The 13,710-nt window shown below is 42.1% G+C and overlaps 1 protein-coding gene across 4 annotated transcripts in view; it reads left to right on the top strand.

Moving 5' to 3' along the window:
- OSBPL9 (oxysterol binding protein like 9) overlaps window positions 1-13,710 on the top strand; it is a 76,227-nt gene that overhangs the window by 61,832 nt on the left and 685 nt on the right. For all 4 annotated transcript variants that reach the window (XM_066623839.1, XM_066623838.1, XM_066623841.1 and 1 more), the window contains 12 exons: window positions 58-217; window positions 2,484-2,596; window positions 2,920-3,038; window positions 6,373-6,458; window positions 7,150-7,324; window positions 9,821-9,905; window positions 10,110-10,220; window positions 10,937-11,000; window positions 11,095-11,235; window positions 11,452-11,530; window positions 12,047-12,138; window positions 13,277-13,412. In XM_066623839.1, coding sequence (XP_066479936.1) covers window positions 58-217; window positions 2,484-2,596; window positions 2,920-3,038; window positions 6,373-6,458; window positions 7,150-7,324; window positions 9,821-9,905; window positions 10,110-10,220; window positions 10,937-11,000; window positions 11,095-11,235; window positions 11,452-11,530; window positions 12,047-12,138; window positions 13,277-13,412 — 1,361 coding nt within the window. The remainder of the gene's footprint in view (window positions 1-57; window positions 218-2,483; window positions 2,597-2,919; window positions 3,039-6,372; window positions 6,459-7,149; window positions 7,325-9,820; window positions 9,906-10,109; window positions 10,221-10,936; window positions 11,001-11,094; window positions 11,236-11,451; window positions 11,531-12,046; window positions 12,139-13,276; window positions 13,413-13,710) is intronic.

Raw genomic sequence — 13,710 nt, 5'->3', positions numbered from 1 at the left:
GTGGAAAAGACTGGTTTAAAACATACAACACAAAATTTGTTTGCTCAATCTTTACAGGAAGTGGACAGTCGGCACCCAGCAGCAGCTTAACTTCTCCAAGCCATGTCAATCTTTCTCCAAATACAGTTCCAGATTTTTCTTATTCTAGCAGTGAAGATGAATTTTATGATGCTGATGAATTCTATCAGAGCAGCTCATCCCCAAAGAGATGCTTGGAGTAAGTGATGAAAAATCTAGATACAGTATTTCCTCTATCAGTATAACCTGATTGAGAATATGCAGTTACTGTGGGCCTTTGGTATCCATTGAGCAGTACTTCTCAAACTGTGGGTAAGGACCCACTAGGTGGGTTGTGAGCCAATTTCAAGTGGGTCCCCATTCATTTCATTATTTTAGTTTTAATCTGTTAGACTTGATGCTATATGGTATATTAATGCATTTGGGAAAATGTTACAGATCTCTGCTTTGAACAGGCTATTGTGTATATGTTTCTAACAATGATAGTCAATGGGGCTTACGCCGGGGTAAGTGTGGGTAGGATTGCAGCCTAGGATTGTTAAAACTCTTCCTGCTTGATGATGTCACTTCTGGTCATGACATCACTTCTGGTAGGTCCTGACAGATTCTCATTCTAAAAAGTGGCTCTCAGTGCTAAAACCTTGAGAACCAGTGCCATAGAGGATCCCTTCCAGGACCTCCATGAGTACATTATCCACAGATAATGAAATCCACTGGTGGGGGGGGGGTTGCACAGTGCAACAAGTACTTACCTGAAAGCCACGCTCAATCCTCCGGAAGTTGCATATGTCTTTCCAGCTTCCTCAGAAGCCCCCCTCCTCCAGATGCAACTGGAAGGCAGTTTCAGTTTTCACCAGCAAATGTGCACAGCTTCCCCATTCCTCAGATCATCTCCAGACACAACCAGAAGTTGCCAACCCAAGTGCCTCTTGGTTGCATCTGGGAGGCTTTCTGAGGCCTTCCTGCCAGAGGTTCGATCTGTGAATATTCAAATTCACAGAGGCCAATCCCCCAGATAAAGAGAGTCCTCTGTATTTCACATTTACATACTTTATAGTTGCAGTTAAGCTTAGTCACAGGAGAGGCCTCCATGGAGATGCCCTCTTCCATCACTGATGTCAGTGGTGGTTCTGACTGTGCTTACCACAGCCTCCCTAGACACAACCGGCTTCATGGCATTTTGAATTCTCACTGAGGGGTTTTAGATGAAACCTCACTCCAGCCATGAACTTGCTAGGTGGTGGTGGTGGTAGTAGTAGTAGTAATAATAACTTTATTTTTACCCTGCCTTTCTCCCCGAAGGGACTCAAGGCGGCTTACAACAGATTAAAAAACATAATTTAAAACAAATAAAAACATATTAACACATGTCATAAAAACAGCAAGTTTTTATGATAAGCAAGTTAATCTCAGCTCAGGCTCAGTTCCTTATCTGCAATATATGGGACTAATGCTAACGGCTACAGAACAAATTACTGAGGGAATACAGGTACAGCCTATTTATCTGCGTTAGTTCCGTTCCGTGACTCGACGTGATTAACAAAAAACGAGTTGTGACAAATCCCATAGAGTTACACAAATACATCCTGCAGCCTGATACTTCCGGATGGAAGGAAACTAAGGCAGCTGTTCTCAATCCCTTCCCCTCTCCCCTCCTACCCCTTTCACAGATGGAATCCTGAGCTTGCTTGAGAGTCCTCTGTGTCCCAGGCAGCCTCCCGACAGCACTGCAGGTTCTCCTCCTCCTCTTTGCTGCCGCTGCTCCTGCAGCCCTCCCTGGCCACAGCCATCATGGAAGCTCCTCTGCCCCAGAGCATTCTGGGACTTGTAGTCTGGCTCTCTGCTCACCCTCACCTATCTCTCCAAGGCTCGGCAAACACTTTGAGGTTTTTAAAGCAATCCCCTCTGTTGCTACAGCACCTGTGTGTGTGTGTGAGATAGAGAGAGCTTCACCTTGCTGTACGTGTTCTGGCTACAGAGGTTTTTGGTCCCCCCCTTCCCCTCTTCAGCCTTGGCTGGCTCAGGGGCTCCTGGAATGTTACTGTTCCTTTGCAAGGGGAGCCTCTTCCATGGCTCCAGGGCTATTTCCCTGCCTGGGTGAGGCGGAGCCTTTTTGCAGTGTTTTGGGCTGCCTGGAAAAGGATTGAGATGCCAGCTCAGGGCAAAGGAGGCAAAGGTATCTGTGTCTTTCAGTACCCCCACCCCATTTGTGTTGAGACAAATCCGCAGATAAAAAATACATGGATAAATAGGCTGTACCTGTATGCGTAAAGAACTTAGAATATATATGATGCACTAAATGTGAACTGTTATTCATCTTGATTTAATCTGCATTTCCAGTTTTTGAAACCACTTATTCTGTCTCTTGGGATTTGTTCATTTCTCAGTTAATCCTCAAGTCTGTGTTCTTGTTCTTGGAATAGTCTAAATGTATTGAATCATAAGAACTTTCTATCTTTCTGTAGCCCTTCAGGGTCAGGGGCAGTCCTAACTCGTAGCAGTACAGGAAGTAGTATGAAACGTCCAGACACAGCAGAGTCCCTCAATTCTTCCATGTCTAATGGGACGAACGATGCTGGTAAGAGAGATTGTCAAGCTATCCAGGGTCTGCAATATCTCATGTACAAATTATTTAATTGATAACTTCAATAGAAAAAAAGCCAAACTTTCCTAAATATCAAATATGAATATCAATAGTGGTGGAAAGTACTAATTATCATCTGCGTAGTTATTTTAAATATGCCTAATTTTATTTTTTTTAAACAAGATATACGGAGAGGTAAATAGCTGTAGATAATAAATAACTTGTTAGTGCCCATTTAGTTCTGTGTATTATATCATGGATTTGTAAACCTTTTCTAGCTTTTCAGTAAAGTGTGTATTGAATGCAATTTTTTCCAGATCTTTTTGATCCTCTTGATGATCGAGAGGATGATGCTGAAGGAGAGTCTGTGGAAGAACACAAGAGTGTCATCATGCACCTTTTATCACAAGTTAGGCTAGGAATGGACCTAACAAAAGTAAGATTCAAAAGGAATATGAGAGTTATCAATAACTGAATGTTAGTGGATTAATTGTTCAATCAGTAAATAGCTTACTTGTTGAATCTCACAAAAACCCTTGACTTCCGACAGGCGGACTTCCTTCAAATGAGGAGGCTGGTTAGAAGGAGGTTGAAAGGGAAGGTAAAAAGAGTCCACTCTCTCCACAGTGCATGGAGGCTGCTTAAAACAACAGTAATAGAGGCCCAGCAGTGGTGTATACCACAAAGAAAGAAGTGCTCCACTAAATCCAGGAGGGTGCCCACATGGCTAACCAGCCAAGTTAGAGAGGCTGTAAAGGGCAAGGAAGCTTCCTTCCATAAATGGAAGTCTAGCCCTAATGAGGAGAATAAAAAGGAACATAAACTATAGCAAAAGAAGTGTAAGAAGGTGATACGGAAGACCAAGAGAGACTATGAGGAATGCATGGCCAGCAACATTCAGGGGAACAGTAAAAGCTTCTTCAAATATGTTAGAAGCAGGAAACCCTCCAGAGAAGCGGTTGGCCCTCTGGATGGTGAGGGAGGGAAAGGGGAGATAAAAGGAGACTTAGAGATGGCAGAGAAATTGAATGAGTTCTTTGCATCTGTCTTCACGGCAGAAGACCTTGGGCAGATAGTGCTGCCCGAACGGCCCCTCCTGACCGAGGAATTAAGTCAGATAGAGGTTAAAAGAGAAGATGTTTCAGACCTCATTGATAAAGCTCAATAAGTCACCGGGCCCTGATGGCATCCACCTAAGATTTATTAAGGAGTTGAAAAATGAAGTTGCTGATCTCTTGACTATAATATGCAACTTGTCCCTCAAAACGGCCACAGTGCCAGAGGATTGGAGGATAGCAAATGTCACACCGATCTTTAAAAAGGGAAAGAGGGGGGACCTGGGACACTATAGGCCGGTCAGCTTAACATCTATACCCAGTAAGATGGTGGAATGCCTCATCAAAGATAGAATCTCAAAACATGTAGACGAACAGGCCTTGCTGAGGGAGAATCAGCATGGCTTCTGTAAGTCTTGCCTCATGAACCTTATAGAATTCTTTGAAAAGGTCAACAGGCATGTGGATGTGGGAGAACCCGTGGACATTATATATCTGGACTTTCAGAAGGCGTTTGACACGGTCACTCACCAAAGGCTACTAAAAAAATTTCACAGTCAGGGAATTAGAGGACCGGTCCTCTCATGGATTGAAAACTGGTTGAAGACCAGGAAACAGAGAGTGGGTGTCAATGGGCAATTTTCACAATGGAGAGAGGTGAAAAGCGGTGTGCCCCAAGGATCTGTCCTGGGACCGGTGCTTTTCAACCTCTTCATAAATGACCTGGAGACAGGGTTGAGCAATGAGGTGGCAAAGTTTGCAGACGACACCAAACTTTTCCAAGTGGTGAAGGCCAGAAGTGATTGTGAGGAGCTCCAGAAGGATCTCTCCAGACTGGCAGAATGGGCAGCAAAATGGCAGATGTGCTTCAATGTCAGTAAGTGTAAAGTCATGCACATTGGGGCAAAAATGAAAACTTCACATATAGGCTGATGGGTTCTGAGCTGTCTGTGACAGATCAGAAGAGAGATCTTGGGGTGGTGGTGGACAGGTCCATGAAAGTGTCGACTCAATGTGCGGCAGCAGTAAAGAAGGCCAATTCTATGCTTGGGATCATTAGAAAAGGTATTGAGAACAAAACAGCTAATATTATAATGCCGTTGTACAGATCGATGGTAAGGCCACATCTGTAGTATTGTGTCCAGTTCTGGTCACCGCATCTCAAAAAAGACATAGTGGAAATGGAAAAGGTGCAAAAGAGAGCGACTAAGATGATTACTGGGCTGGGGCACCTTCCTTATGAGGAAAAGCTACTGCGTTTGGGCCTCTTCAGCCTAGAAAAGAGGCGCCTCAGGGGGAACATGATTGAGACATACAAAATTATGCAGGGGATGGACAGAGTGGATAGAGAGATGCTCTTTACACTCTCACATAACACCAGAACCAGGGGACATCCACTAAAATTGAGTGTTTGGAGAGTTAGGACAGACAAAAAAAATATTTCTTTACTCAGCATGTGGTTGGTCTGTGGAACTCCTTGCCACAGGATGTGGTGATGGCATCTGGCCTGGACGCCTTTAAAAAGGGATTGGACAAGTTTCTGGAGCAAAAATCCATTACGGGTTACAAGCCATGATGTGTATGTGCAACCTCCTGGTTTTAGAAATGGGCTATGTCAGATGCAAGGGAGGGCATCAGGATGCAGGTCTCTTGTTATCTGGTGTGCTCCCTGGGGCATTTGGTGGGCCGCTGTGAGATACAGGAAGCTGGACTAGATGGGCCTATGGCCTGATCCAGTGGGGCTGTTCTTATGAATAATCAAAGTCCATATTTTAACAGTATAGCATGTTAACCTATCTCCTGTCCAAAACCCTAACTATAATTGTGGAACAGGATAAATCTAGTGTTGATGTAATTTTACTTTTTAAAAAATTACCCACCTGTTAAACAACGACCCAGTTCAGACATCTGCCAGAGACTGGTTTAAATTTTGGTTTCACACAAAATTCCCTAGTCCTGGGTGTGCATTCGTCTCCATACGTGAGGGGAGGAATGATTCTACTTTATGCCCTGCAGTTTTACTTCTTAGCTTTCTAATTTTTCTTCTTTAAGACATTTTTGTCCTGAAGTGTTTTTGTCCTAAAGAATAATTTTGTTTCTTCATTTAGTAATAGATTGTGTAGGTTCAATTAGCCATATGGGTTTCAAGAGCCCTATCTCTAGTATGAATAGTACCAAAAACTGTATATATTTAAGTCACATAACAATACCAAGTTCATTATTTACTGCTTTTAAACTAGGAATGATACTTTCTTTAATCTCCATACAGGATGACAGTATTATGTTTAGCTTTCACAGATATTGTTACTTTTACAGTAAGGTGCTTATTTAAATTCATCTGCTTTAGTAAGGAATGTTGAACATGTCTTGGATTCCTTCTGCTAATAGATGCTGTGAACATGAGCCTGAAGCACTGCTTCCTTTCACCCTTCAATTTTTCTTTGATTGGTTATGCAAAAAAAAATAAAAATCTTGCAGTTATGGAAAACCTGGAAGCAGCTACTGCAATTTTCACTTTCACATAATGCAGTGAAGTATGTGTGTGAAAAGAAAACACTATTTATCAAAGTAAAACAGTATTTCACCTCATTTGCAAATGCTGTGCCTTGGAAATCTCAAATATGCTTTAGCAGTTTTGAACCACACTGCAGGTCTTAATTATTCTAGCTCACATTAAAAACAGACTTGCAAACATGTGGGTCTGTATTCCTTCAGGTGGTTCTTCCAACTTTTATTCTGGAAAGAAGATCACTCTTAGAAATGTATGCTGACTTCTTTGCACATCCTGACTTATTTGTGAGGTATTTATGCTTTTATTTATTGACTTTGTGTCTGCAGCATGCAAACTTGATATTCATTTGCACTGGATCCAAACTTGGGTATACACTTTGGTAGATACAATTTTTTTAATATAAGCACCATTACCTGACTTGCCCAAAGATCTAATTTATTTCCTAGTCACTTGTGGGATCCAATTGACTTGGGAACAGTGGCACTCAAAGTTGCACCACTGCATACCCAGAATCCAGTCCCCATCCAGACCGCATCTGAGCATTCTGCTCGTGCACTTTGCAAAGTCCCACTCAATTGGAGAACAAGGACGCTCTGGGTAGTAAAGTTGTCTGCCCTGCATTCCAGAAGGCTGTGCAGCAGAATATCCGGGCAGATGCAACTGTCCAGAGCATCTCCTGATTTGAGGAGGATTTCACATGGTGCCCAAGTGGAACCAAAAATTCCGCTCATAGGGCAGATGGATCCATGTGAATGCTGGATCCAGCCTCTGGGCTAGAAGGCTATTGAAAGTGGGCAGCTAGTCCCATCCTCTACTTGTTTTAATGCTGTGTGTCTTCTGGGTAGGAACAGAAGTTTTTTAGTGTGGCTAAATTGCCAGTTTTCTCTGCCTGCTTCTTAGAGTACGTATTTTTATGTTTAGTATTAAATCCCCCTTTTTTTTACTTAATTTTTTTTCTTAACTCTTTGTGTCTACACTAGTATTAGTGACCAAAAAGATCCAAAGGACCGAATGGTACAAGTGGTAAAGTGGTACCTCTCAGCTTTCCATGCAGGAAGGAAAGGATCTGTTGCTAAAAAGCCTTACAATCCCATTTTGGGAGAAATCTTCCGGTGTCACTGGGTGCTGCCAAGTGTGGAACAAGAAGATAATACGGTTAGTTTTGCTTAAGTAACTTGTAGCTTGTGAAAAATAGTTTATTTAGTAATTATGGAGCTTTTCTCAACCATCTAATAGTTTTTTCCTTTGATTTCCATTCTGTCTTGGGGGGAGGGGTGGATGGATTCACAAAACTTAGATTCAAGATATCATGAGCTTTTCACAGCCTGTGAAATGGAATTCTGCTTACTTCAGCAATTTTCTTGGCCACAGGCATCCTTGGGCCATCCACAGCTCCAGCCCAGATCCTAGCCCATAACCCATCTCATGATGAGCAGCAGAGACAAGAACAAGGGTGGCCTCAGGGCCAACACTCAGACCACCAAGTGGACAAAAACTATAGACAGGAGCCACTCTAGTCACATGTCCACTTCGAGTTCACTTCGCATGCCTTAAGTTCTATAAAGAAGTGAAAGTGACTCTCCCTCTTCTCTAGAGGAGGGGGAGCTGTCTAAGGAGGAGCAGGAAGAGTAAGGCTAGCAGGAATTCTGGCTCTTTCCCCAGGAATATCTCCATAGACTGCTGCTTTCTGGCAGAAGTTCCTGATGACTTTTGGAAGCAGAGGAGGAAGCTGGGCATTTTAAAACAGCATGCTCTCAGGTTCCTGAGTGTCCCACTGTAATTTGCAACCCCACTTTCTTCAAGGTAGTCCTGGTATTGCCCCTCCCTCACAAATGGCAAGGCTATCCACAGATCGGCATCCAGGTTCTACATGCTTCCACCACAGATTACGGCCAAGATCGTGGATGCACTATTGCAGCTTTGGGCTGTTCATTTATCCTACCTGTGGACAGTAAAGGATTTCCATGAGATGTATGCAATAGGCACATCCAGTCAGTTCTGTGTAGGGAACTCAGCCTCCTCAGCTGTCCTGTGGACCACAGTAGACAACTCCCTCATCTCTTACCCCATCTTTCTCCAGTTCCAGAATCTAGCATAGGCAGATATGAGTGTGCCCATGTAGATTAAAGATTGAGCTCATGAAAATATTACGGTCAGCTAACTTCATAGCTGTCTTGTCCTATGGATGCTATACAGTTGGTAGCTAAGTTACGGCCTCAGAGGTGGTGCTCTGTAGCACATGGCTCAGACATTAGGATGTGAATTCAACTTACCAAGCTTGCCTCATAAGCATTCTTTTCTGATGGCCCTAGGAAGATACCCCACTGGGGATTATGGCCCACTCTGAGGGGAGCAGCAGCATCTTCCAGCCAGATGAAATTTCCACAGCCTACCCCTGCCTGGGGAGCTCCTTATGTAGGGCCCTCTTAACTCGGGGCCAGGCCCCTAGGCATTCAGGTGTTTGGGGCCCCCTCTAGTATGTTAGTCTTTCATCCCACTACAGCTGACAAGCTGGTACTGTAGGTACTAGACTGCAGTACACAGCCCTATATCCATTTTGACGGTCTCCTGGTGAAATCTATTAACAATTTTAAAAAATTTTTTATTGCGTGAGTAGAGCTGTTCAGGAAAATGCATTTTAAATATCTGGCCCAGCATGGAGCTCTGAATGTGAAAGAGTGGAACTCTTCTGGTCCTGCTTCCCCCCTGCCTCTCCCTGGCATGTCTCCTCTCCAGAGCACCTCCTCTCTGCCCCACCTACCTCTCTGCTAATCAGCAGTTTGGGCATCTGTGGAGTGGCAAAGGAGCAGCAGTCCACCGGCACTAGCTCAACCCTGGCTGGCGCTGAGCTTGGACCGGTGCTAAGGGCTGCAGACATGCCTTAAGACACGTTTATGACACTCACCACCAGTGGTTTATTGGTGCTAAGAGCTCAGGATTGGGCTCTCAGTTAATAATTATTAATATTAATATTATTAATTATTAAAATTATTATAATTGTTATTAATAGTGAATCAAGTAATTGTAATTTATGTGAGTTGTGCTAATTTGAAAAAAAATTAAAAAAAGAAAATAGGTGAAACAATTTGTAGTTCACAGTGCCTTGGCAAAAAAAATGACTGGTCCCTCGTCCCTGTGGGCCCCTAGACTTCAGCCTCATCAGCCTTATGAGTAATACAGCCCTGTGTTTAGGGAACACAACAACCGAATGACTTTGTAACGGCTCTTCCTGGTGATGCGCTCTCCTGGATGTCAGAAAGAGAGAAGAGCACTGGGTTGGTGAGCAGTGCTCTAGTTTGAAAAAGCCATTTTTGACTGAGGTAGCAAATGTTAATGTGTTGGACTATTTGAGGGAATATGTTTCATTCAAAGTTTCCCTGTTAGAGGAAGGGCATTCCTAACTGACTGGGAAAGCCCCCTTGTGGCAGTTCTGAGGTAGGGTCCTCTGTTAACTGCTTCTTCTCTGGTGGGGCTGACCCATTCTACCAGGAACAGGAATTCACCTGGTAAGTAAAAATTCCCATTTTCCTTGGTGTCATGCCCTATTTTAAAATTTTACTCCTGTCCCATCCGCTCTGATAAGAGGAAAGCAAATCTGAATATAAAAAGGATACATTTAAACATTCTTATTAAATGGAAAACTTTTTGCAGGAGACTGTTGCAGATGGACCAATTCCATCGGTTACCCCGAACAGTGTCACATTTGTAGCGGAGCAAGTGTCTCACCACCCTCCCAGTAAGTTAATGTTTTGCTATTGCAGGCAACAAATCTATTGTTTGAATGTTGATTTTTTTATCTGTAAACTTTGCTTACCAGTGGCTTTTGAAAATGCAGACTAGCATCTCTGCCAGTTTCTTACTTATCCATATATATATCATGGACATTAATGCTGAATTAATTGCTTTGTGGTCTGCTTATATCTGTTGGTTTTGTCTTAAGTTTCAGCATTTTATGCAGAATGCTGCAGCAAGAAAATACAATTCAATGCCCATATCTGGACCAAGTCAAAGTTTCTGGGAATGTCAATTGGTGTTCATAATATAGGCCAAGGTATGTCTATCAGACAGCTATAACTTATTTATTTCCTATTTCCGTAATGGTAAATGCACCTGTGATGAGGCGTGTGATCTCTCATGTTTTTTATTATCATCACAATCAATATTTCTATACCGCTTCTCAACAATTAGTTTAAATTGTTCTGATAGTAATCCTAGAAATTTTGGCAGTTGCCATACATTACTGGAGCTTAGTTGGTTTTCATTTTAAAATGTTCTAGCCTTCTTGATCTTAGTAAGGTTGAAAACAAGCAGGCAATTATTTGCAAAATGCTCTAATCCTTGAGGTTTAGAGTTATTTTCCTATTTATAACCCCACTTTCGCCATTACTTTCATCCCAACAGTGTTCAAACTAGACAGTTACAGAGTGGTGTTATTTTTCCAGAAGGTCAGCACAGTAGTACACCATGTCTATCTGCTTACCTACCTGTGCACAATTTAATTGGCATAATACATCAGACAGGAGGTAGAAACACTTCTACAGGCCTTTATAAAACACTTGGATCAAGTGGCAAAATCATGGGCATTTTTATGTTCTGATTTCACTGTTTCTCCATGGAAAATCACTTGCAGCTCAAAGTTCAAAGGTGGCAGTTTGCTCTACTGTAGCTCAGAGTTATGTATGTTTCTGTAACTTTTTTCTGTGTTCAAAAGGATTGTGCATCAAATTGTTATAAGACCTTTGTTGTTGTTGTTTTTTTTCTTTCCAGGGTGTGTGTCATGCCTTGATTATGATGAACACTATATTCTGACCTTCCCCAATGGTTATGGGAGGCAAGTGGCACTTTATACTCTTCAGTCATTTTGTGAATGGTGGTAAATTCTTGTCTTCCTAGCTTTTGAAAGGTGTCTTCTGTTACCTTCACAGATCTATCCTCACAGTGCCATGGATTGAGCTGGGAGGAGAATGCAGCATTAGCTGCTCCAAGACGGGCTACAATGCTAGCATAATTTTCCATACGAAGCCTTTCTATGGGGGGAAAAAGCATAGAGTTACAGCAGAAATCTTGTAAGTAGATTCAGGGGTTCCAAGAATCAAGTGTACAAATTAAGAATATTTTTATACCACTTTTCAATCTTACCTGTATTAAAAGATGGCAATGATGTTTGGGATAAGAGGTGGCACACCTGGGTTATCTTAAGTGTTTTGGGCAGATCATTTACAAACTTCAAACACTGAAATGTCAAAAAACTTGAGTCCTGGTTTTTTTATCTTTTCTTTTAGTGCGCCTAATGACAAGAAAGCTTTCTGCTCAATTGAAGGAGAATGGAATGGTGTTATGTATGCAAAACATGCCACAGGGGTAAAGCATCTTATTTTTCTTGGCTTTATATACAAGTAGGCTAGTGCATATTGATGCATTCTTTTTCTGTAAAAGATAATATTGCTCAACGTATGTCTGTCAGACAGATTAAATTTATTCCTTAATTCCATAATGGTCAACATATCTTTGAAGGGTATGTTTTTGTGATTGATTAAATTTCTTTTTAACAATGGAACATGGATTGTTCAAAGGATGTTATCGGCAGCTTCTCTTCCTCTAACCACTAAAATCAAGACTTCAGCTCAAAGATTTTGTAAAGCAATGAAAGAGACTGACCTGCTATCAGAATAAGATTCCAGCATGCTTTGAGATTGGTTGCAAAAGTTCTGATGGTGAACCATGGCCTTAAAAAAAGACATCTTTAGCATGAAACCCTTTGCACTAATATAGAAGTTGTTACTAGTCTTCAAGGTTCTAGAAAACTTTGGTATATAATCCACTGAAGAAAAAGTTGACATTGAAGAATGATGGTAATAAGACCTTTTCTTCCTTTAGGAGAATGTAGTCTTTATAGATACCAAGAAAATGCCTATCATTAAGAAAAAAGTAAGAAAACTAGAAGATCAAGAGGAATATGAATCCCGCTGGTAAGAACTTAACTCAGAGCACTTTTTCTAGTTGTATACTACCTGAACTAAATCCTCAAATTTATCAACTAATACTTTGATAAAACATCAATAAATTGTGGTACATATGGATGTTAGTGTTTCATAAACATTTTCCTGTATTTTCATTAACAAGCCAGCAGTAAGACATGAACCAAGCATTATGTTTGAATTAAGGGAAAGGATGACAGAATAAGAACATGACAGCTAGCAATCCTCTCTGCTTGTTAGCAAAGTCACACCCCCAGGCTTTACCATGTGTCTGGAAAAGGTGTCAATGAATGCAAGAAAGGTTTCTCCATGTGATTTGGAACTTCTAGGGCAGGGGTGCCCAAACCCTGGCCCTGGGGCCACTTGCGACCCTCGAGGCCTCTCAATGCGGCCCTCAGGGAGCTCCCAGTCTCCAATGAGCCTCTGGCCCGCTGGAGATTTGTTGGAGCCCACACTGGCCCAGCATAGCGTGAGGGCGACTGTTTGACCTCTTGCGTGAGCTGTGGGATGAGGGCTCCCTCCACTGCTTGTTGTTCACGTCTGTGATGCAGTAGCAACAGCAAAGGAAAGGCCAGCCTTGCTTTGTGCAAGGCCTTTTATAGGCCTTGAGCTATTGCAAGACCTTCATTCATATAAGTTCCACCTCAAGTATATTAATTTATGTAAATTTATTTAAATTTTAAATGTAAATTAATTCTTTTTCCCCCCGGCCCCCAACAGTGTCAGAGAGACAATGTTGCCTTCCTGCCAAAAACTTTGGACACCCCTGTTCTAGGGTTTCACATGGCATGGAGGAACTCTGTTCTCATGTTGTGTTTCAGCAAGCCAAAAGTGGAGGTCCATTCATATGTTTGGCTGGTATGCTTTCCCAAGAAAATAAAACCTGAAGAAGGCTTTTCATGAGCAATAAACTTGGAATAAGGCAGTATGCAGAGTGCTAAAATTTGGGAACCAACTTGGCTACCTAATGAAATATTTTCCCCATCTTACCAAATGGCAGTGATTCGTTCTCCAAGTGAATCAAAACCTTTCTCCTAAATTTACAATGTGCGCCTGTAGTCAAGGCCATTGTGGATTTATGCACTCGTGAGAAATGCAGTTTTCTACCACTCTGTGTTTTATTCCTCAGCCTATGGAAAGATGTAACATACAACCTAAAAATCAGAGACATTGACGCAGCTACTGCAGCCAAGCATAGGCTTGAAGAACGACAAAGAGCTGAAGCCAGGGCCAGGAAAGAGAAAGAGATTCCGTGGGAGACACGGGTAAAATTTTTCAACTATCAATTCCTTTGTTTGTACATTGCCCTGTTCTTTGTAATTTCTGTGCAAATACAAATGGAAGATTGGTACCTGTGCAGAACAGGCTTTCAGAAACTTCTTGAGTTTAGGAAAAACATTTTGACCCATGCCCTTGAGCTGGAAAACCCTTTACCCACAGCCTATCTTGAGGGCAGAAGGGGTGCAGCTTTCCATCAGTTCTTTCTTGACTGCCACCTCAGGCACACATTAGAAATCTGTGTGCTTCGAGTGGAGCTTCAGAACATTTTGACAAAAAAATTAT

This window comes from Tiliqua scincoides, chromosome 4 (assembly GCF_035046505.1).
Source record: "Tiliqua scincoides isolate rTilSci1 chromosome 4, rTilSci1.hap2, whole genome shotgun sequence".
NCBI lineage: Eukaryota > Metazoa > Chordata > Lepidosauria > Squamata > Scincidae > Tiliqua > Tiliqua scincoides.
This window is presented reverse-complemented; position numbering and strand designations above follow the sequence as displayed.